This window comes from Oryctolagus cuniculus, chromosome 13, assembly GCF_051225735.1.
Source record: "Oryctolagus cuniculus isolate XC-2025 breed Fujian yellow rabbit chromosome 13, ASM5122573v1, whole genome shotgun sequence".
In the NCBI taxonomy this organism is placed as follows: domain Eukaryota; kingdom Metazoa; phylum Chordata; class Mammalia; order Lagomorpha; family Leporidae; genus Oryctolagus; species Oryctolagus cuniculus.
This window is the reverse complement of record NC_142879.1, coordinates 76031-99905: the sequence shown is the minus strand read 5'-3', so window position 1 is coordinate 99905 and position 23875 is coordinate 76031. Positions and strand designations below refer to the sequence as shown.

At 54.7% G+C, this 23875-nt stretch overlaps 1 protein-coding gene across 4 annotated transcripts in view; it reads left to right on the top strand.

Moving 5' to 3' along the window:
- STX6 (syntaxin 6) overlaps positions 1–23875 on the top strand; it is a 59130-nt gene that overhangs the window by 3890 nt on the left and 31365 nt on the right. For 3 of the 4 annotated variants that reach the window (XR_011381803.2, XM_051841021.3, XM_051841020.3), the window contains exons 2-4: positions 8548–8717; positions 10547–10641; positions 20674–20736. Coding sequence is in view for 3 of the 4 variants with exons in the window: in XM_051841021.3 (XP_051696981.1) it covers positions 8548–8717; positions 10547–10641; positions 20674–20736 (328 nt within the window). In the remaining variant the exon portion in view is untranslated. The remainder of the gene's footprint in view (positions 1–8547; positions 8718–10546; positions 10642–20673; positions 20737–23875) is intronic. The other variant, XM_089311950.1, reaches the window with a different exon arrangement.

Genomic DNA, 23875 nt, shown 5'->3' with positions numbered 1-23875 from the left:
ACTGTAGGTGCCTTTTTAATCCTTAGGAGGTAGACACCATTATCATCCCGGTAGAAAGAGGAAGACACAGCTTAGTGAAACACTTCTGGTTCATAACCTTGGAAATGGGAAGGCAGGATTTATATAAACGTGCGTTACTACTTATTTTAGAAATTGAAATTATGTATTGTTTTGTGATCTTTTCATCTGTATTTCCTTATATCCTTTAGCTGTGTTGGTGGGGGAGGGATTTGAAGGCGTAGTGTTGTACCTGGACACTGTGCAGACAAGTTCAAGAAAGATACAGTGTATGGGGGAGTCCGGCCCGTGGTGCCTCCTTCTCCTTATTCTGCATTTTCTTTGTGGAGTGGGGGGGGGGTCCCTGGGACCAGGGAGCAGCAGAGCAGTTTCAGAAAGGGGGTGGGGAGGCTGAAACAGTGCTTGTTTCAGGGAGGAGTTGGTTGGGTTTAAGTTGATTTGTTTGGGATGGGAGGAGGCATAGGAAGTTTACATTTAATCTGGTAAATTCTCAATTTAAAGCCAGCAGGTGTATTCCCTTGCTTTTAGTCACCTATTAAGGACTCAGGCCCGCGTCTCCAGATTCCACAAAGAAAGCAGATTTGTCGGGAGGCTCCGCAGAAGTGGGGTTCAGTAGATCCTGGTGGCAGAAGGTGTATGGCTGACGGCAGATCGGAAGTGCTCCAGGGAGGCAGGGAGGAGGTCTCGGTGCTCAGTGAGCTCAGGTCACGGCCGTCCGAGGGTCCCATGCAGACGGTGTGCAGGCAGAGTCAAGGAGGGCTCTCATTTATTTATTTATTTATTTGACAGGCAGAGTAGACAGTGAGAGAAGAGACAGAGAGAAAGGTCTTCCTTTGCCGTTGGTTCACCCTCCAATGGCCGCCGCGGCCGGCGCGCTGTGGCCCGCGCTCCGTGTTGATCCGATGGCAGGAGCCAGGTACTTATCCTGGTCTCCCATGGGGTGCAGGGCCCAAGCACTTGGGCCATCCTCCACTGCACTCCCTGGGCACAGCAGAGAGCTGGCCTGGAAGAGGGGCAACCGGGACAGAATCTGGCGCCCCGACCGGGACTAGAACTTGGTGTGCCGGTGCCGCTAGGCGGAGGATTAGCCTATTGAGCCACGGCGCTGGCTGTTTATTTATTTATTTATTTATTTTTGACCGGCAGAGTTAGACAGTGAGAGAGAGAGACAGAGAGAAAGCTCTTCCTTTGCCATTGGTTCATCCCCTAAATGGCTGCTATGGCCAGCGCGTTGCACCGATCCGAAGCCAGGAGCCAGGTGCTTCCTCCTGGTCTCCCATGCAAGTGCAAGGCCCACGCACTTGGGCCATCCTCCACTGCCTTCCTGGGCCACAGCAGAGAGCTGGACTGGAAGAGGAGCAACCGGGACAGAATCCAGAGCCCCAACCGGGGCTAGAACCCGGGGTGCCGGCACCGCAGGCCGAGGACTCTTATTTAGTCTTGACGTTGGGAAATGGTGAGTGGCACTGCTAGCTAAAATGAGGAAGTTAGGGGGGCAGATTTTCCTTTTTTATTTTATTTTTGTTTCTTTGAATGCTAAAGTGGCCATGACAGCTTAGATGACATAACTGTTGTCTTGTGTGTCATAGCGAAGGTATGGTTATAAATTTGGGGAAATGGAATGGTCTCGTAGCAGTTACATGTACAGGAACTGATCCTGAGAGAGTTGGTCGGCAGGGGAGAGGCGTCAGCCCGGGGCTCACTTTGAGTGGAGAGGGAAAAGGAGACCGGTGGGAAACAGAACACCGTGAGGTCACAGAACCAGAGGACGTGGGCGCTGTGCGAGGTCGACGGGGCGGGCTGCAGCACCCCTCCGCCAGCAGGGAGCATGGGCGGCATCCACGCTGGGTAGCTGTGTATGCGGGAAACTAAGACTGTTTGCTCAACGGCGAAAGAGACCGTGGTGTACTTCAGCTTGGAAATGGCAGCAAGGCCACACGAAGGCAGCCGAGCAGTGAACAGAGCCCTGTCTTACCTGAGGGGTGGGAGGTGGAATGTTTGTGGGGTTCAGGGAGCATGAGGAGGGGGAAGGTGACGCAGCTGCAGGAGCTTGCACAGCCTGGTGTTTCCAGTCACTGACCTAGGGGTGAGACACAGCCCCCTTCCCCCACGCCAAGGACACCTGCAGAGCAGACACTGTCCTGGATACAGGTGTGTTGGCACCTGTGTTCTTCCAGAGGTGGACGCATGGACACACACCCTGTCCATTTGCTCTGCTCAAATGTGAACCAGTCGTTTGACCACTGAGCTGACCACATTCCCTTCCTTTGAACCTGGGTGTTATCTTAGAAACGGCCTTGACCTTGCATGGGGCAGAAGTGGCTTCCTGCAGTCTCCCTGGGGTTACAGCCCAGGGTGCTGGTGAGCAGGAAGCTGTCCAGGGACACTGAGGCCACTCTGCTGGGCAGGACGTGCACGGGGCCGCGTGAGGAACCCCCACCCGGCTCCTGACACGTGGATCCAAGCCACAGATTCCGTGGACAGAGTGCATGCATGATTGTTTCATGCTATGCTTTGGAGCTAGTTGTTACCCAGCTGTGGCGCTGAGGCAGACGCCTGGTCCAGGAAAGGCGGGAAGCCGGTGCAGCTGCAGCCCACACCCTTGGTCGGCACTGGCAGGTCCTGGGAAGCAGCGTCCCCGATGGCACTCTGCTCCCCTGTTGCTTCCAGACCGAGTTAGAGAATGTTGTGGTTTCCATCACCTGTAGCCTGGAAGCTGGGCAGGATGCTGCGCTTCCACGTGGAATAGGTTAAAAGTTGTCTATAAGATACTCAACTGGGGATCAGCGTCGAACTGACTTCAAAAAAACAAAGTGTGTAGTCCTGCCAGCGGCATTTTACTTATAAGGAATGGGGGGCTGTGGTTTTGAAAGTTTGGATGACTGTGTTTTTTTCCCCAAAGATGTGGGCTGTGTTCTCATTTCCTGTGGACCCTGGAGGATGCGGGGCAGTGCAAGAACACCGTGGGCCCCGTCACTCTGAGGGGCTGTGGAGTGGACGGCCGGGAACACCTCACCTCCGGCCTTAACCAGCTCCGTGCTCTTGCCGCCGGAGGTCTGCTCGTGTGGGACAAGACTAACTTTGGAAGCACACGGGGCAGGCACCAGAGCACCCGCTTGATTCTCGCCAGAGTGACCGTCTGTCCAGCAAGGGCCTGAAAAAGGCCAGTGTGGCTCCTGGGGAGGTGACTGGCGAGTTTTCGGTGAGGTGGTGCCTACCAGGGTTCCCAGAACCGCTGGTGTGCAGGCTGTTGTTTGCCAAGAAACTTGCTGAGCTGGAGAGCTGCGAGAATTTATACCTGCTGGCTCACGGAGCACCCTGAGAGTCAGACTCAGGCATTCCTGTCACGTCAGTAGGGAGAAAACCCAGAAAGAGCTAAACCGAGCTCTGCAGAATAAAGAGGCAGTGTCTTGGGATTTAAAAACCTTTTTGGAGATGACAGACAAAAGGGATCTCTGTTGGTTCAGGAGTCCCAGCTGCAGCTGCCGTGTGAGGAGGCGCTTGCAGGGCCGGCTGTGTTGTGTGTGTCTGCGGCAGTGCCCAGCCAGGCAACACTGGAGATGGCCACTTGTGTTAGAGCCCACTCAGATCTTCACAGCCCACGCTGGAGACGGCCACTTGTGTTAGAGCCCACTCGGGTCTCCGCAGCGCACGCTGGAGACGGCCACTTGCGTTAGAACCCACTCGGGTCTCCGCAGCCCACGCTGGAGACGGCCACTTGCGTTAGAGCCCACTCGGGTCTCCGCAGCCCACGCTGGAGACGGCCACTTGCGTTAGAGCCCACTCGGGTCTCCGCAGCGCACGCTGGAGACGGCCGCTTGCGTTAGAGCCCACTCGGGTCTCCGCAGCCCACGCTGGAGACGGCCGCTTGCGTTAGAGCCCACTCGGGTCTCCGCAGCCCACGCTGGAGACGGCCGCTTGCGTTAGAGCCCACTCGGGTCTCCGCAGCCCACGCTGGAGACGGCCGCTTGCGTTAGAGCCCACTCGGGTCTCCGCAGCCCACGCTGGAGACGGCCGCTTGCGTTAGAGCCCACTCGGGTCTCCGCAGCCCACGCTGGAGACGGCCGCTTGCGTTAGAGCCCACTCGGGTCTCCGCAGCCCACGCTGGAGACGGCCGCTTGCGTTAGAGCCCACTCGGGTCTCCGCAGCCCACGCTGGAGACGGCCGCTTGCGTTAGAGCCCACTCGGGTCTCCGCAGCCCACGCTGGAGACGGCCGCTTGCGTTAGAGCCCACTCGGGTCTCCGCAGCCCACGCTGGAGACGGCCGCTTGCGTTAGAGCCCACTCGGGTCTCCGCAGCCCACGCTGGAGACGGCCGCTTGCGTTAGAGCCCACTCGGGTCTCCGCAGCCCACGCTGGAGACGGCCGCTTGCGTTAGAGCCCACTCGGGTCTCCGCAGCCCACGCTGGAGACGGCCGCTTGCGTTAGAGCCCACTCGGGTCTCCGCAGCCCACGCTGGAGACGGCCGCTTGCGTTAGAGCCCACTCGGGTCTCCGCAGCCCACGCTGGAGACGGCCGCTTGCGTTAGAGCCCACTCGGGTCTCCGCAGCCCACGCTGGAGACGGCCGCTTGCGTTAGAGCCCACTCGGGTCTCCGCAGCCCACGCTGGAGACGGCCGCTTGCGTTAGAGCCCACTCGGGTCTCCGCAGCCCACGCTGGAGACGGCCGCTTGCGTTAGAGCCCACTCGGGTCTCCGCAGCCCACGCTGGAGACGGCCACTTGTGTTAGAACCCACTCAGGTCTCCACAGCCGACACAGCTTACATGGCTCTGTTTCATGGAATGATTGACCTGGAACGCCAAGCTGTCCCAGCTCTTAGTTCCAGATGCTTCCAAGTGCTTCTGGACTGAGAGGGTTGTCTTACTGGTTAGTCCTCTATATTATTGGATATGTCGTGTGTGTGTGTGTGTGTGTATTTTAAGATTTATTTATTTATTTGAAAGGCAGAGGCAGAGAGAGAGGTCTTCCATCCACTGGTTCACTCCCCAGATTGCCACAACGGCCAGAGCCGAGCTGATCCGAAGCCAGGAGCCAGGAGCTTCTTCTGGGTCTCCCAAGGGGGTGCAGGGGCCCAAGAACTTGGGTCATCTGTTTCCCAGGCCATAGCAGAGAGCTGGATCAGAAGTGGAGCAGCCAGGACTCAAACCGGCGCCCATATGGGATGCTGGCACCGCAGGCAGTGGTTTTACCCATTAAGCCACAGCGCCGGCCCCGTGGTTCTTAAAACTACTGTGAAATCCAGGTTTGCAGGAAATTCTGATTGCCTGTCTGTGACTGATGTTGTTTTCTGCTCCCCAAGGCCATGCTCAGCTGAAGTGGTATCGGAAAGTCCACTAAGGGTCTGAGTGCTGCTCAGACGGGTTCTCTGGTGGTGGCTGGTCTGAGCCTCTCTGGCAGTCCCACCGCTGGGACTCCTGGAGACACCTGTGTGTCTGTGCTGCTCAAGGAGAACCGGAAGGGAGGCCTTGGGTGGAGCAGGCGCAGTGCTGCTGCATGGGCCCGTGGCATTTTTCTGACTCCTGCCATTTCTTTCACTTCTTCAGGCTTGTGCTTCCGCACGTGGGAGAGCCGCCTGCACGCACTTCCTCGCCCCATCCGGTGCCAGTGTCCTCGACCTTGCTGCTCTAGTGTGTCTGCGATCCTGACTTCCATGGTGGTGCTGAGGCTACGATTGCCTGGCTCCCCATGTTCGTGTCTGCGCTGCTGGTGGGGTGGCTGAGGTCCTAGGCCACGGCAGAATCGTAGAGCGCCGTCCTGTAGGCACAGTGAGGGAGAAAGCAGTTGGGTCCTGGAAGAATATCTTCCATCAAACAGCAGTGTTTTAGAGCTGTAACTTACACTAAAGTGCACCCTTCTGAGTGTGTGAGGGGGAATGAGCAGCGTGTGTGGTCAGCACCTACAGAGAAGACACAGGACAGACTCAGGCCCCTCGGGGTCCCCCGTCCCTTCTGGCTCACCCCGCCTGCCCAGCATCTGCCACCCAGCGATCTGTGTTCTGTTCCTGTGTTTTGCCTTTTCCAGACCATTGCAGTGCACAGCCCCCGGCGTCTGGCTTCTGTCCCCTCCCGTAATGCAGCTGGGGTGCCCTGTGCCCCTTTCTGCTGCTGCACGGTGTCCTATTGCAGGGACTTCTGGGAGCTCGGTTGCGCCTTTTGTCCAGTGCTGTGAAGAAGGAGGTCCGAGCTGCTTTCTGCATGAACAGCGCGTGCAGGTTTTGTGGGCGAGGTTTCCACGACGTCTCATCCTGGGAGTGTTGGCCTGACGCTCCATACGTTTGACTCGGAGCAGCAGCATGCCTTCCCGTGTGGCTGCCCTGTTCTGTGTCCCCACCAGTGATGCGCAGTTTTCTGCACACTGCGCTGTCGTGTGTGAAGGGTGTAGTGCCAGCCCCTGAGGGTCCGGCTTGCGTTTCCTGGTGGCTGGTGGTGTTGGGCATCTTTTCAGGTGCATGTTGGTCACGTGACTCTCTGGTGAAGTGACTTCAAAGCTTTTGCCCATTTTTTTAATGGGTATATTTTCTTACTAAATTGTGAGCTGTTTGCTTTTTAATATTCTAAGTGCAAGTTGTTAATCAGGTATGTAGTTTGTGATTGTTTTCTCTTAGTGTGAGAAAGTGAGAAGGTGCGCAGGGCATTTCTTCTGTGTTGTGGAATGAGATCGTTGTCAAAAGCACTCCTGCTCCTGAGTTGTGAGCTGAAACAGGATCTCATTTTTAAAGAATAACTAACAACCTAGATGCTTAGACTTGCCTCTCTCAAATCTCAAAGTCATCTAAAAAATACCTTGAGGGAGCCGGCACTGTGGTGTAGTGGGTAAAGCCATCGCCTGCAGTGCCAGCATCCCATATGGGCGCTGGTTTGAGTCCTGGCTGCTCCATTTCTGATCCAGCTCTCTGCTATGGCCTGGAAAGCGATAGAGGATGGCCCAAGGGCTTGGGCCTCTAAACCCATGTGGGAGACCTAGAGGAAGCTCCTGGCTCCTGGCTTCGGATCAGCGCAGCTCCGGCCGTTGTGGCCATTTGGGGAGTGAACCAGCAGATGGAAGACCTCTCTCTCTCTCTCTCTCTCTGCCCCTGCCCCTGCCTCTCTGTAACTTTACCTTTCAAATAAATAAATTAATCTTAAGATAAGCTTTTAAAAAGAAATCTTGGCGTGAACCCATCATGCCAGGAGAAACACCTCACCGTACTTTCACTGATGATAAAATCGGAGCTTTTTCTTTCAAGGGGAGATTTTGGAAAGCCTACACGAGCTACTGTGGTCTCACAGATCCCAGCACTTCAGCTTTTCTGATGAGATTGGGGGTGATGATGAGAATGATTTTGGTTATTGTGTAATGACATTGGCACTTGGAAGATCTGCTCTCAGGAAGCTGATACTGGCCTCCTGACAGTAAAAGGGTGTTATAGAGTCGTCCTTGGGTGAAGGACCCGTTCAACCTAGAAGACACCCCAGCAGATTGTAATGTGTGTGAATTCGAAAACTTCTTTGATGGTTTCAGGTTCCTCGTTGCAACTGAACTGAAGAAACTGGGCTTGTCTTGTGCTGGTATACTATAAAAAAAGAATGTGCACAGTTACCCACAGAGACAAAGTCCTCTTCCTTTACCCCTCTGCATGCGGGTTTGCGGCTGGATTCTTAGGTATTTCAGTCCAGCTGTGTGGCCACCAGTTTCTAAGGAGAGTCACAGACTGTGAAGCATTGCTACTCTCCTCACTAATTTTTTTGTGTTTTGGAAATCTTTTTTATTAAAACATTATGGTTATGTGTAAGTTCTTTTTAATTTAATTGACAAACATTATTATTTTATTTTTAATTAATTGACAGTTAGCTTGAATTTCCAGTACGGTAAAAGGAGTCTGTGTAGCCCACTTCAGTGTGCTTCTGAGGGTGTCTGCGGTAATCCTGGACCAAGGACGCTCCCAGGCTGCCGCGTGGGATTTGGCTCAGGTGTCGCTGGGCGCCAATGGCCGAGGACGCCTGGCCTGGGCTTCAGTTTCTTTACAGAATCCAGCAGCTCTGCATTCTTTACACCAAGCTGTCATTGCAGGCGCCTCCTCAACTCTGCCCTCTGTTACCATAGGTGATACTTAATGGGAAGATGTGTAACTCTTCCCGAAACTGACCAGGTTTGGGATTTAAAAACATCTCAGATTAACATACTTGACCTGTGGAGCCCAAGCTGTGTGAGAGTTTCTCCCTCTACTCCTCCCACCCCCCGCTCCAAGAAAAGAAAGCTGTGGGGGCCTCTCACCCACCGGAGCCACTCGCACCAGATGGAAGGTGTGGGAATCAGCGGCTCCTTAGTTAATTTGGAAGATCACGTCTCAGAGGAAAGTTAATTTTGTCCACTTGATATTATAGCTGTTTAAATGATGGTTTTATGCTGGAATCGGCTGACAACACAACAGTGTACTTAGTTTTGACTGGTGTTTGAGGAGCCTCTGGGCAGGTGGCTGTGACGGGATTCGCGGTAGCTGGTTCACGGAGCACCACTTGTGACATCTCTGCTTCCCCTGCCCCTGCTACAGGGAGGTCCAGAAAGCAGTCAACACTGCCCAGGGCTTGTTTCAGAGATGGACGGAGCTCCTGCAGGACCCCTCCATAGCCACGAGGGAAGAGATCGACTGGACCACCAACGAGCTGAGGAACAACCTGCGCAGCATCGAGTGGGATCTGGAGGACCTGGACGAGACAATCAATATCCTTCTCTGTGGTCTGTGCCCTGGGCGGACGGCAGGTGTCTGCTCATGTTTGTGGGGCGTGGGTGTGACTGTGGACCAGAGTCGCGCTGGTGTTCAGGTCCCGACTCCACCGGGGGAAAGGGCACTACGATACTGGGAATGCAGTGTCAATGCCACAGGTGTGTGGGCTCTTCCTGCACACACCAAGCGGTTCTCCGGAAGATGACGCTGGCTGTCCGTGTTCAGCATCAGATCACACAGAGGGAGGGCTCAGCCCCATGAGACTGCCCCCTTCACTCGCAAGTCTTCCTTAAGTTGATCTGCTGGAGCTCTCAGAGAGCTTGGGGAACACTTTGCCTGCATTTACCCACTTGTTAGAAAGGGTGCAGGACAGCCAGGTGGAAGAGACACGCAGGGTGAGGTGCTTCTGTGCCCTGCCCTGCTGCACTGCCCTGTGGGACTGTGTGCCCAGCTCTCTGAACCCTGTCCTTTCAGGTTGTTATGGGAGCTTCACCAGACAGGCATAAGTGATGACATCATTGGCCATTGGTGACCTGTGATCAGCTCCCAGAGGCCAGGGAGGGGCGGGGCTAGAAATTCCAACTCTACACTCTACAACTCTTCCCTGGACGAGCAGCCTTATCCTGGGGCTGTCTGGAAGCTCTCAGCCTTCAGTCCTCTCATTAGCACAAAAGACTGACGTCCATGGGAGTGTCCCTTCCCTGGGTTTTAGGGGCCGTGTGGCTCTGGGCACAGTGGCCGACCTGTGTCTTCAATACAAAGTGGACATGGAGAGCTTAGATTGATGCTGTGTGCACAGTGAGCACCTAGCTATACAGACACTGGAATACACAGACCACTGTTGGTGATACTTAGGGGTCGAGAGAGGCTTCTGTAGCCTGTCTTGTGTAGTCGTGACAGCAGTGTCACTGAATGCTGAATTTAGGGAATGCAGATCTGTTTTGCTAATCCGTGTGTGGATGTGCAGCTGATCTGACTGACAGAGCTGTGAAAGCTGAATTATAAATGGCCTTTTTTTTCCAACTGGAAATTCCGTTTATCCAGAACTTTAGATGGGAGATAAGCCAGCTGGGTGCTCTCGGATCCGATTTGTCTCCTTTTGTCAGGACCACTCCGTGTGAGCACAGGTTCACGGGCAGCTGCTGTGTGCAGTGTGTGATGCAGTGACCTTGGGTGCCTGTTACATGGCTGAGTGTGCTCCTGAAAAGTAGTGATGCAGTGCATGAGGAAGTGAGACAGGGTTGGGGAAGATAAAGAAGTTAGGAGGAAGGGGGCAGGAGTTCCAGTGATAGCTCCCTGTTCATTCCGCAGGTGCCGGGTGCGGCATCTTGTCTGCTACTGAGATTAGACTAATAAAGCAGTGAATTCGAGGTGAGGGGGGACGGATATTAACTACTAATAGCAAGAAATGCAGAGAACCAGAGTGATGGAGTAGGACCAGGCCAGGGGCGAAGGGCAGGGCTGCTCTGGAGAGGCCTAGAGCTTTTGAGGCTGGGGAGTTGGGTTGACATCTTGGTTTGGAATGGCAGTTGAAACATGCTTCAAAGGCTGTTGTGGGAAAAGTGAGAAGTCCAAAAAGGACGGGTAGAAGTGTCGGCCAGCATCAGGAGAGCCCGTCTGCGGAAGGGCGGCCTCGGGCTGTGCCGCGTCCAGGCATAGGCTGCTTCTCCGTGGCATCACCTCTGGGGCAGAGGAGGTTTGACCACACCTGTCTCGAGAACATTAGACCACAGTTAGCTTGCATGGGAGAGGTTCTGGGGTTTAGCGGGATGCTGTCCGACAGGCTTTGCAGAGGAAATTTCTTTGCCTTGACTTTTTGACCTACGCATAGTTGAAGCAAATCCTAGAAAATTCAACCTTGATGCTACTGAACTGAGTGTAAGAAAAGCCTTCATCACAAGCACTCGGCAAGTTGTCAGGGTAAGAAGTACAACCCTGCCGCGTCCCCTTGTGAGCTGGGAGCAATCTTCCCCCATGCAGTTCCTCTGGGTGAACGAGAAGATCCTTATTTTTTGTATGCTGGGCTCATTTCTTAGTGCAAGCAGCAAGGCAGCAAAATACCAGCTCCGGCGGCTACTGAGTGTTGCCCTGCTTGTCCCTGGCCCTGGCTCCCCCGGAGCAGCTGTCTGGCTGCCTTGTTTCTTAGTGCCCTGTTTCTGGACAAAAGGAGGAATTACCACTGTAGAAGCTGTGCCTTTCCTTAACTGATTTGGGAATCGCTTTGCGTTTTGAAGGCTTTGCTGGGTGTGGGTGCAGCCTCCTCAGCCCGTGCTGTTGACATTTCACGTGCAACCCTGTGGCAGCCCGTAGAGGACTGCCCAGATAAGCATCTATCGGAGTACAAAAAATGGTGCCAGTGAGCAGATCTGTAGTCCCCAGATGTTCACAGTGTGCATTATTTAGAAATCTAAGAGCACGTATCTCGTAAGTAACTTCTGTGTCTCTCAGATGTGCTCTGTATTTTGAAACTGTGCGGCTGAGCTCTGAGATTAGCATAACTAGGTGGAAAGGCGCCAGCTGCCTAACACACGAACTAGAAAGCAGCTTCCTCGAATGAGAGCCTCGGCTGGTGTTTGCCAAAGGCTTTATTTTTAAAATTTAATGTATTTTTATTTGAGAGAGACAGAGACAGGCAGACCAAGAGAGGTCTCCCACCTGCTGGTCCACTCCCCAGATGCTGCAACACCTGGGGCTGGGCCAGGCCGGAGCCAGGAGCCCAGAACTCAGTCCTGGTCTCCCATGTGGGTGATGGGACACGGGTATTGGGGCTGTCCCTGAAGCTGACCAGTGCACACCACAGGAAGCTGGCACTGGGAGCAGCGCCCCTTCTCGAACCCAGGCACTGTGGGATGGGACGCAGTCTCCCCGAGAGGCATCTTCACTGGTGCACCCTACCTTGCCCTGCCAGAGTTTCCATCAGGTGATCTCCTTCTGAAGCTGTTTCAAATTCGGATTATCACTGAACTTCATACAGTCTTGTTCTGTCGGTAGCTGCCTGTCTAAACAACCAACCTCAGGTTGCACTGGTGCAGAGTTGAATGTTGGCTTTGAGCCCGTCCAAAATGCTGCTCTTATAGGAAGCTCCCCCAGCTATTTTTGTATAAATATTGTTGACTTTTTTCCTTTTTTGTAATAGGTTTTTAAGGACTCTAAATATTTAAGTGGTGCCTTGCAGTACAGTGTCTAGATTTGCAGTGGTGCTTATGGATGATGCAAAGTGAAACTCAGGAGTCAGTGTGTTGGTTGGTATAATTGGAAGTGAAATCAAAATTCTTTTTTGTTTTATTTGAAAGGAAGATATACAGAGAGAGGAGGAGAGAGAGATCTTTCATCTGCTGGTTCACTCCCTAAGTGCTGCAATGGCTGGGTCTGGGCCAGCCCAAAGCCAGGAGCAGCTTCTGGGTCTCCCATGTGGGTGCAGGGACCCAAGAACTTACACCATCTTCTGCTGCTTTCCCAGGCCATAGACAAGAGCTGGATTGGAAGTGGAGCAGCCAGGACTCGAACCTGTGCCTATAAGGGACACTGGTGCTGCAGATGGTGACTTAACCTTCTGTGCCACAGCGCTGGCCTCAAAGTACACTTTGTAATAGCTGAAAAGCTTTGCAAAGTATGTTCTTAGAAAGAAGTGTTACAAATATCTTTCTGGGGTTCAGATGTGAGCCATACTCAGCTGGTGATGTAACTGAATTTTTAGTCATTCTTGTTATAATTTGTCACTGTTTGGGGAAGCTGTTAGTATTTGCCAGTGGTGGACTAGCCCTAACCAAGCTAGTTAATCTTAATAAAAGCTCATTGAAAGCCTTATAAAACAGAAGGATGGTGCTGGCGCTGTGGTGTAGTGGGTAAAGCCACCACCTGCAGTGCTGGCATCCCATATAGGCTTTGGTTCAAGTCCCAGCTGCTCCACTTCTGATCCAGCTCTCTGCAATGGCCTGGAAAAGCAGTAGAAGATGGCCCAAGTACTTGGGCCCCTGCACCTGCGTGGGAGACCCAGAAGAAGCTCCTGACTCCTGGCTTCAGATCGACACAGTTCCGACCCTTGCGGCCAACTGGAGAGTGAACCAGTGGATGGAGGACCTCTCCCTCCCCCTCCTCCCCTCTCCCTCTCCTCCTCCCCCCCTCCTCCCCCTCCCCCTCCCCCTCCCCCTCCCCCTTCCCCTTCCCCCTCCCTCCTCCCTCTCTCTCCCTCTCTCCCTCCCCATCTGCCTCTCTGTGGCTCTGCCTTTCAAATAAATAAATAAATCTTAAAAAAAAAATAAAGAGTAGGAAATTGTAATGATACTAACCTGACAACAGATTAAAATAAGTCCCACTGTGTTTTACTTCACTATTACCACATTCAAGTAGAAAGTCACGTACAGGATATCTGCGTTCTGGGTTCAGGAAGCTGGCAGACGGGACCTTGTTGAGGTGAGGAGTTTGTGCATCAGAGTTGATGTAGTCCTGTGTTACCATAAGCGGCTGCCTCAACTTCGTGTGCCCCAGAATTGCGAGTTACCCTGGTGTCAGAGGAGCAGCCTGGGCCCGTCACCCCTTCTCGCAGGCGGAGAGAGAGACAGCAGTGTTTTCTGGCTGAGAAGCTCTTTGCTCTGTTGTCCTGGGTGCCCTTCTTCAGCCTGTGTGCTGTGCGTTGCCCTCGACCTTTGATGTGTGCAGCTCTTAACGTTGTGCTCAAGTTCTTTCCTAGAACAGCAGAGACTCCAGTGTTTGTGTAAAACTCTTGATAATTTTGGGGTTCCACATCTGGACGTCTATGAGATTCACAATGAAGTTGTGACTGTAGGAGCGTCCCAGCAGTGGGTGCTGTGGGAACGTCCCAGCAGTGGGTGCTATGGGAGGGTCCCAGCAGTGGGTGTGCTGTGGGAGTGTCCCAGCAGTGGGTGTTGTGGGAGGGTCCCAGCAGTGGGTGCTGTGGGAGCGTCCCAGCAGTGGGTGTGCTGTGGGAGGGTCCCAGCAGTGGGTGTTGTGGGAGGGTCCCAGTAGTGGGTGTGCTGTGGGAGCGTCCCAGCAGTGGGTGTACTGTGGGAGCGTCCCAGGAGTGGGTGTTGTGGGAGGGTCCCAGCAGTGGGTGTTGTGGGAGGATCCCAGCAGTGGGTGTTGTGGGAACGTCCCAGCAGTGGGTGTTGTGGGAGGGTCCCAGCAGTGGGTGTTGTGGGAGGGTCCCAGCAGTGGGTGTTGTGGGAGGGTCCCAGCAGTGGGTGTGTTGTGGGAGGGTCCCAGCAGTGGGTGTGCTGTGGGAGGGTCCCAGCAGTGGGTGCTGTGGGAGGGTCCCAGCAGTGGGTGCTGTGGGAACGTCCCAGCAGTGGGTGCTGTGGGAGGGTCCCAGCAGTGGGTGTGCTGTGGGAGTGTCCCAGCAGTGGGTGTTGTGGGAGGGTCCCAGCAGTGGGTGTTGTGGGAGGGTCCCAGCAGTGGGTGTGCTGTGGGAGGGTCCCAGCAGTGGGTGTGCTGTGGGAGCGTCCCAGCAGTGGGTGTGCTGTGGGAGCGTCCCAGGAGTGGGTGTTGTGGGAGGGTCCCAGCAGTGGGTGTGCTGTGGGAGGGTCCCAGCAGTGGGTGTTGTGGGAGGGTCCCAGCAGTGGGTGTGCTGTAGGAGCATCCCAGCAGTGGGTGTTGTGGGAGCGTCCCAGCAGTGGGTGTGTTGTGGGAGCGTCCCAGCAGTGGGTGTGCTGTGGGAGCGTCCCAGCAGTGGGTGTGCTGTGGGAGGGTCCCAGCAGTGGGTGTGCTGTGGGAGGGTCCCAGCAGTGGGTGTGCTGTGGGAGCGTCCCAGCAGTGGGTGTACTGTGGGAGCGTCCCAGGAGTGGGTGTGCTGTGGGAGGGTCCCAGCAGTGGGTGTTGTGGGAGGGTCCCAGCAGTGGGTGCTGTGGGAGTGTCCCAGCAGTGGGTGTGTTGTGGGAGCGTCCCAGCAGTGGGTGTGCTGTGGGAGGGTCCCAGCAGTGGGTGTTGTGGGAGGGTCCCAGCAGTGGGTGTGCTGTGGGAAGGTCCCAGCAGTGGGTGTTGTGGGAGCGTCCCAGCAGTGGGTGCTGTGGGAGCGTCCCAGCAGTGGGTGTGCTGTAGGAGCATCCCAGCAGTGGGTGTTGTGGGAGGGTCCCAGCAGTGGGTGTGTTGTGGGAGCGTCCCAGCAGTGGGTGTGCTGTGGGAGCGTCCCAGCAGTGGGTGTGCTGTGGGAGCGTCCCAGCAGTGGGTGTTGTGGGAGGGTCCCAGCAGTGGGTGTTGTGGGAACGTCCCAGCAGTGGGTGTTGTGGGAGGGTCCCAGCAGTGGGTGTGCTGTGGGAGTGTCCCAGCAGTGGGTGCTGTGGGAGGGTCCCAGCAGTGGGTGTTGTGGGAGGGTCCCAGCAGTGGGTGCTGTGGGAGTGTCCCAGCAGTGGGTGTGTTGTGGGAGCGTCCCAGCAGTGGGTGTGCTGTGGGAGCGTCCCAGCAGTGGGTGTTGTGGGAGGGTCCCAGCAGTGGGTGTGCTGTGGGAGGGTCCCAGCAGTGGGTGTTGTGGGAGCGTTCCAGCAGTGGGTGTGCTGTGGGAGGGTACCAGCAGTGGGTGTTGTGGGAGCGTCCCAGGAGTGGGTGTGCTGTGGGAGCGTCCCAGCAGTGGGTGTGCTGTGGGAGCGTCCCAGCAGTGGGTGTGCTGTGGGAGCGTCCCAGCAGTGGGTGTTGTGGGAGCGTCCCAGCAGTGGGTGTGTTGTGGGAACGTCCCAGCAGTGGGTGCTGTGGGAGTGTCCCAGCAGTGGGTGTGCTGTAGGAGCATCCCAGCAGTGGGTGTTGTGGGATGGTCCCAGCAGTGGGTGTGTTGTGGGAGGGTCCCAGGAGTGGGTGTTGTGGGAGGGTCCCAGCAGTGGGTGTTGTGGGAGGGTCCCAGCAGTGGGTGTTGTGGGAATGTCCCAGCAGTGGGTGTTGTGGGAGGGTCCCAGCAGTGGGTGTGCTGTGGGAGTGTCCCAGCAGTGGGTGTGCTGTGGGAATGTCCCAGCAGTGGGTGTTGTGGGAGCGTCCCAGCAGTGGGTGTTGTGGGAGGGTCCCAGCAGTGGGTGTGCTGTGGGAGCGTCCCAGCAGTGGGTGTGCTGTGGGAGCATCCCAGCAGTGGGTGTTGTGGGAGCGTCCCAGGAGTGGGTGTGTTGTGGGAGGGTCCCAGGAGTGGGTGTTGTGGGAACGTCCCAGCAGTGGGTGTGCTGTGGGAGGGTCCCAGGAGTGGGTGTTGTGGGAACGTCCCAGCAGTGGGTGTTGTGGGAGGGTCCCAGCAGTGGGTGCTGTGGGAGGGTCCCAGCAGTGGGTGTTGTGGGAGGGTCCCAGCAGTGGGTGTTGTGGGAGCGTCCCAGCAGTGGGTGTGCTGTGGGAGCGTCCCAGCAGTGGGTGTGCTGTGGGAGCGTCCCAGCAGTGGGTGCTGTGGGAGTGTCCCAGCAGTGGGTGTGCTGTGGGAGCATCCCAGCAGTGGGTGCTGTGGGAGTGTCCCAGCAGTGGGTGTGCTGTGGGAGCATCCCAGCAGTGGGTGCTGTGGGAACGTCCCAGCAGTGGGTGCTGTGGGAGGGTCCCAGCAGTGGGTGTTGTGGGAGCGTCCCAGCAGTGGGTGTGCTGTGGGAGCGTCCCAGCAGTGGGTGTGCTGTGGGAGCGTCCCAGCAGTGGGTGTGCTGTGGGAGCGTCCCAGCAGTGGGTGTGCTGTGGGAGCGTCCCAGCAGTGGGTGTGCTGTGGGAGCGTCCCAGCAGTGGGTGTGTTGTGGGAGCGTCCCAGCAGTGGGTGTGCTGTGGGAGCATCCCAGCAGTGGGTGCTGTGGGAGTGTCCCAGCAGTGGGTGTTGTGGGAGGGTCCCAGCAGTGGGTGTGCTGCGGGAGTTTCCCAGCATGGCTGTGCCTCCTGCTTCCTGCGGGTGTGGACTCAGAATGCCTGGGTCAGTGCCTTGCTCTGAGGATTTGGGGAATGATCCCGTAGATGGGAGTTTGCTTTCTCTTCCTGTGGGTCTGTCTCTCTCGATCTCTCTGCCTTTCTAATTAAAAAAAGAAAGAATTAGAAAAGAACTAAGTGTGGGAAGCAGGGCCCGGCTCCCACAACATGGCGCTGAGGGGGAGTAAGCAAGTTCTACACAGCCGCTTCGGCTGCTTCATCAGTTTGACTAACGAGCTGCAGGGGCTGACCCAACCTCTGATTGGAGGAAAGCGGCATGCTCAGCACAGGCAGCAGAGCACGGATTGGTGGAAGAGGACTATAAAAGGGGACTCAGCTGCACTTACTACTGTCTCCCGGCTGGTGCAGAGTTCGGGGGGTGGTTGGTTGGAGAGTCGGTTGGAGAGTTCGCTGGGGAGCTCGTTATTTCGTTCTTCTTTCCCTGTTCTTGCGTTGCTGTAGAAGAAACCTACAGCAAGGGAAAAACAGCGTCCGGCCCGGTGCTGCTCCGACAACTAAGAGTTTAAACAGTAGATTCAGAAACAGTTTTTTTCAACATTTAAAAAATTTTGTAATTGCATTTAAGGTTTAGTCTATGAGAATGGAATTAGTGCTGTCCCTGAGTTGCACTGGCCTGTGCAGGGCTCACAGGACAACCCATGGGGCCGTGGTGTTTGCTGTGTGAGTTCTCACTGGCTGCTGTTAGCCAAGCTTTTGTGCCATCTCAGTCCCCATGGCGACCCCCGTGTACAGAAGAAAGGACACTTCCACACGTGGAGTAATTTTCCCAATCTTGCATATCTTCTGAAAGGCACGGCCAAGTCTTTTTTTTTTTTTTTTTTTTTGAGAATGGGAAATGGGATTTCCATCCTGTTTCTTTGTTTCTTTCTTTTTTCTTCTTTTTTTTTTTTTTAAAGATTTTATTTATTTGAGAGTTAGAGTTACAGACAGTGAGAGGTAGAGACAGAGAGAAAGGTCTTCCATCTGCTGGTTCACTCCCCAAATGGCCACAATGGCCAGAGTTGTGCCGATCCGAAGCCAGGAGCCAGGAGCTTCTTCCCAGTCTCCTACACAGGTGCAGGGGCCCAAGTACTTGGGCCATCTTCTACTGCTTTCCCAGGCCACAGCAGAGAGCTGGATCAGAAGTGGAGCAGCTTGTACTAGAACCAGCACCCATATTGGATGCTGGCCCGCATGTGGAGGATTAACCTACTGCGTCAGGCCCCGTAATTAAGTCTTTTTTTTTTTTTATTTTTTATTTTTTATTTTTTTTATTTTTGACAGGCAGAGTGGACAGTGAGAGAGAGAGACAGAGAGAGAAAGGTCTTCCTTTTGCCGTTGGATCACCCTCCAATGGCCGCCGCTGCAGCCGGCGCACCGCGCTGATCCGATGGCAGGAGCCAGGATCCAGGTGCTTTTCCTGGTCTCCCATGGGGTGCAGGGCCCAAGCACCTGGGCCATCCTCCACTGCACTCCCTGGCCATAGCAGAGAGCTGGCCTGGAAGAAGGGCAACCGGGACAGAATCCGGCGCCCCGACCGGGACTAGAACCCGGTGTGCCAGCGCCGCAAGGTGGAGGATTAGCCTATTGAGCCACGGCGCCGGCCTTGTAATTAAGTCTTGAACCAAGATCTTTAAAAAGAAAAAAAAATTCTATTCAAATACTACTCCAAATCATTGACTTTCATTAATTTTTTGTTGTTGTTATTTGAAAGGCAGAGAGAGGGGATGAGAGAGAGCTCCCATCCTCTGGCTTACTCCCCAGTGCCCACTACGGCCAGATCTGGGCCAAGCCAAAGCCAGCAGCCTGGCACTCAATCCAGGTCTCTCTTGGGGGTAGCTGGGACCCAGCTCCTTGAACGATGATCTGCTGCCTCCCAGGGTGCACATTCTAGCAGGAAGCTGGAATCAGAGGCAGAGCTGGGACAAACCCCGGCACCTTGACATGGGACGCAGGCGTCCTAGCCAGCACTGCGCCGAAGACCTGGGTTATCTGACAGGCGTTACGATTTATTTAATCATTGTCCTACCAGGAGATATTTTGGTTACTTTTACTTTTTGATCATTCCAGGGACTGTCGGCACAGCCTAGATACTGGTGTGATTACAAAGAGTTCAGTGAGAACACACATCTTAAATACTGGTTATTGTTTTCACAGTGTCCTGAGAAAAGACCTCATCAGTTAGTTTCTGGTGCATCTCTGAGTACCTTCACTGCCACACCGAGTGCTCACTGTCGCTCACGTTTCTGGTCTGAGCGGGAAAGTGTCTGTTGGCTGCACTTCTCTGATTATCAGTGAGCTGCCAGTGTTTCGTCGTTGGTGCTTAGTGTGTGGTGAATTGTCTGGCTTCGTCATACGCACCTGTGCCAGTCACCTGTTTAGATATGCCAGCGGCTGGCGCCTTGGCTCACTAGGCTAATCCTCCGCCTTGTGGCGCCGGCACACCGGGTTCTAGTCCTGGTCGGGGCGCTGGATTCTGTCCCGGTTGCCCCTCTTCCAGGCCAGCTCTCTGCTGTGGCCAGGGAGTGCAGTGAAGGATGGCCCAAGTGCTTGGGCCCTGCACCCCATGGGAGACCAGGAGAAGCACCTGGCTCCTGCCATCGGATCAGCGTGGTGCGCCGGCTGCAGTGCGCCAGCCGCGGTGACCATTGGAGGGTGAACCAACGGCAAAGAAGACCTTTCTCTCTGTCTCTCTCACTGTCCACTCTGCCTGTCAATTAAAAAAAAAAATATGCCAGCATCTCTCTTCGTGTCGGTAATAACGCTGGGATCGTACACCTTTGCATGTCTGTTTTAGTGTTTGTTTTCTACTGTTCCCTTGAAATAAAGGCCTATCAGTGGAATAACTGGGTCCAGACAGTGAAAGTCTTGCGGCATGTACTATGGGAATTTATTTTCAAAGGCTTGGTTCAGTTTGCCACCCACTGGTATGAAACAGCAGCAGCGCAGAGAAAGGCGCTGGCCGTGGCGTGCGGCTCGGTGACCCCGCAGGCGCTGCCAGCACTGGAGCCCCTTGCTCTCCCTCAGGTTGCAGCCTGCACCCTCGCTAACCCTAACCCTGACTGCCGAGAGACACGTTCTCTAGAGGCCAGAACGTCGATACGGGTACTCTGCAGGTAGTGGCCTTCAAAAGGAGAACACTGAGCAGTGCGTCCTGTGTGCCTTAGGAAGCGCGGCTCCCCGGGGCCTGGCTCAGGCACTGCCGTGCACGGTATCGCGGGTGACAGCGGCGTCGTTTTAACCTTGGTGGTCAGGAAGGCTCCTGCAGCCTAGAGAGCAGCCGCACACGGCATCACCAGAGCCTCTTGGCGCACCGCAGGGCGTGCGTTTGCCCCCAGGGGCCTGGCTTGTGTCACTCGCTGCTAGGTCTGGCGCCTCTGCTCAGCAGGTGCATGTGTGCCTCCCGTGAGAACCCGAGGTGGCCGGCACTCAGCTGCCACAGTAGCAAGCATGAAGGCCCTGACGCTGTCTGCCCCACACTGTCATGGTCAGGGTCTTAGAAGCAGCTTCTGAAAGTCTGAATTCCTTAGTGTTGGGCTGTGTAAGTTGGTCTGTGGCCAACAGGAAATCCTGAGGTATTTCGACAGGCCTCTCCCTTCAGTCGTGTTGTAGCCGCATTGTACTTGGGTATGTTGGGTTGTGGGTAATACAGCGCTACCTTCACCTTGCGTAGTGGACCCATCCTTCCTCTTTCCATACAAGGTGGTTCGGTGCGCTCTGGAAATCCCTTCTGCTGTTGGCAGTAGTCTCAGTGCAGGAATCCGATGCGGGAGCAGGGTCAGGGTGGCTGGTGGGGAATGTGCTCTGCACGGGGTGCCTGGCTGCACCGTGTGTGGTGCGGACAGCCTGGGCCTGGGCACAGCGTCTGCACCATCCTGAGAGCCTACTGGGGTCTCCGCAGCCTGAAGGCAGACCTTGCGAGAATGCAGGGGTGCCGTGTGAGTGCTCGGCCGCCTTAAAGGCTGATCCTTCTCTCTGCCTCCTCTCAGAAGGTTTTTTGCTTTAAGAGACAAAAGTAGACCATGTGTGTTTGGGTAGCCCGTGGGATGGTAGTCCCCGTTGTCTAAGGTGTTTCCGCTTGTTCTGTCGTAGGACATGAAGGATCAGATGTCGGCTTCTTCTGTGCAGGCGTTGGCTGAAAGAAGGAACAGACAGGTGAGGGAACAGCGGGCACACGTCCGTCAGCACACACACCGACACTGGGCTCCACAGTGCTGACCGCAGGCCCGTGTGGGCTGGAGGAACGGGCTCTGCGGTCACGGTGGGTTCTGCCCAGGCGGCACTTACCTGACGGGGGCAGGGATTGGACAGCTGAGGATTTAAATTGCAGTAAAGACATTGGAGAAACCTTCAGTGTGTGTGAAATTCACTGTCTCTTCATTTTAAGTATTTTTTTTAAGTTACACACTTGAGTGTTTGTTAGTAATTCCTTTTTAATTATTAAACTAGTCCTTTGAAAAAACATATATTCAAGTTTATACTTGAATTTAGACTGTGATTTGATTTAGATACATTTTGTGGGGTAGAATTTGTTTTTGCTTGTCGTGAAACTATTAAGTGATTTTTGTTCAGAGATGGTTTTCATGAATTCTTTGGATAACTGTTGCAAAGAATAAGAAAAACTATATGAAAAGTATTATTGTCTTCAAATGACTTCGCTTAACTTCATGCTATCCTAATTCTAGAAAGCTACTAAGAGTTCATTTAGTAGCCACTTAACTTGAGAAGTCAGCTCACTAGTTTTATAACTAACAGTCACTAGGTTTTTTTTTTTTTTTTAAGATTGATTTATTTATTTGAAAGGCAGAGTTACAGAGTGAGAAGGAGAGACATAGAGAAAGATCTTCCATCTACTGGTTCACTCCCCAAATGGCCACAACAACTTCATCCAGGTCTCCCACACGGGTTCCGGGGCCCAAGCACTTGGGCCATCTTCCAGTGCTTTCCCAGGCCATAGCAGAGAGCTGGGTTGGAAGTGGAGCAGCCGGGACTCAAACTGGCACCCACATGGCATGCTGGCATCACAGGCGGCGGCTTAATCATACCAGTGGCCCCCAGGAACCAAGGGTTTTTAAGATAAAAGCTTGCTTTACACCTGTGGATGTTTATTGAGCCACTTAATTTGGAAACAAGTGTTGTAAAAGCTTGAAGAAGGGAAGAATTCTACAAATGTCACCTAAGTTCATTTTCCAGTTTCCTTTCCCTGAACTTCATTGTCCAAGTCTTTGCTGTTCTCCTTACCTATCTCCCTTGCTCTCCTTCTGAACAGTGCAGCTAGGAAAAGCCGCTAGCTAGGCCAAGCCCGTTCCACCCGGCTCCCACTCTTGCAAGGAGCTGTGGACGGCCACAGCTGTCTGGGTCTGGAGTTAGAGTTCCATTTGCACTTGAGCTTGTAAGTGCCTGTGGTCATTTGCAGTGAGGTCGAGACACTCTTCTCTGAATGCGAGGGCCTGTTCTCTAGGTAGCAGAGCTGAGCCCACAGACACAAAGAGCTGCTTGTATATTGTGTCCCTCCCAAGTGTGCTTTAGGCCATGAGGGAAGTGTTGCAGTCTCATTTCCAGGGAGTAGCAGGGCCAGCCTCGCTCTGGTGCCCACGCAGGCATCACTGTGCAGACCTTTCTCTGACTCCTGCTGTCAGCTGATGAACATGGAGCAAGCTGCTTCAGAGTAAAGTGTATGTGAGTGTTCATTCAGAGGCAGACAGACAGAGACAGAGCTGCTACCCACTGGGTCACTTCCCAGACACCCACAGCAGCAGGGCCCGGCCAAGCCAGTAGCTGAGAGCTCAGTTCAGTTTCCTCCACGGGTCTGCCGCCTCCTGCTGCCTCCTGTGGCCTGCACTGGCAGGAAGCTGGCGTAGGAGCCAGGGCAGGTGTGGGGCGGGGCATCTTAATAGGGTGATGTCCTCACAGGTCCCATCCACATAGACCATGGGAGACTTGGAAAAAAGTAGCTGCTGGTGGAGTCCAGCCCTCTGTCCATGGCCTAATGATGCCCATAGCCTTTTTCTTCTCTTCTCTTTTCTTTTTTATTTTCTTTCTTCTTCTTTTTTAAAAATCTTTTATTTATTTGCAAGGCAGAGTTACAGAGAGGGAGGGAGGGAGAGAGAGGGGGAGAGAGAGAGAGAGAGGTCTTCCACCCTCTGGTTTGCGCCACAAATGACTGCAACAGCCAGGGCTGGGCCAGGCTGAAGCCAGAAGCCAGGAGCTTCGTCCTGGCTCCCACGTGGGTACAGGGGCCCAAGCACTTGGGCCATCTTCCAACACTTTCCCAGGCCATAGCAGAGATCTGGATTGGAAGAGGAGCAGCCAGGACTTGAACCGGCACCCACATGGGACAGTGGCACCACAGGCAGAGGCTTAGCCTACTGTGCCATAGCGCCGGCCCCCATAGCCTTTCTCTGAAAAGTTATAAGGCACAGTGACCTGTGTGGAGGTCATCAGAGTCTTGGGGGCAGAATGAGCAGGATCTTTCCCATCTTGGCCGCCTGCGGCCAGATCAGGGCAAAGCCACCCACAAACCCTGGGGTTAATCACATCTAGCTTTGCCTGGACTGGTGCCCTAGGCCGTGGAAAGCTCTCCAGAGAAGAACTTCAGGGGCAGGAATTTTGCCTGGCAGTTCAGAGAGTGCTTGGGCTGCCTGGGCTCAAGTCCTAGCTCTGCTCCGAAGTCCACCTTTCTGCTCATGCACACCCTGGGAGGCAGCAGGTGATGGCCCAAGTACTTGGGTCCCTGCCACCCATGTGGGAGACCCAGGTGGCGTTCTTGCTCCTGGCTTCAGCCTGGCCCAGCCCCAGCTGTTGTGGGTCTTGGGAGAGTGAACCAGCAGATGGAAGATCGCCCTGTCTCTCACTCCATCTCACTGCCTTTCAAATTAAATAAATAAATGAGTAATCTGGTGAAGAGCTAATGACACTGTCTCAGGGACTCATAACCCTTGGAGCTTAGTGCTCTGCTCCTTGCCCAACCACTTGACGGGGTTCCCCTGGGAGCCTGCTGTGGGCCCCTCGGTGGGGAACAGTGCCGAGCTCAAGGACCCCAGGCAGGAGGTTGCTGCCAGCGTGCTGTGGTTCTCGTGCAGGGCAGTGACTGACAGTCAGAAAGGCTGTGGGGATCAGCAGAGACTGCCAGCCGAGCAGGGATTCCTGCCAGGCCCCTGTGTGAAGACGTTCCCAAGCTAACCCATTTCTGGCTACAGACTTCCTCCAGTTCATGCGTGGGAAACTCGACCCTGGCACCTGGGATCTCTTGGCTTTCAGGACCCCTAGTGGAAGTCTCCGGCTTTGGGTCCAG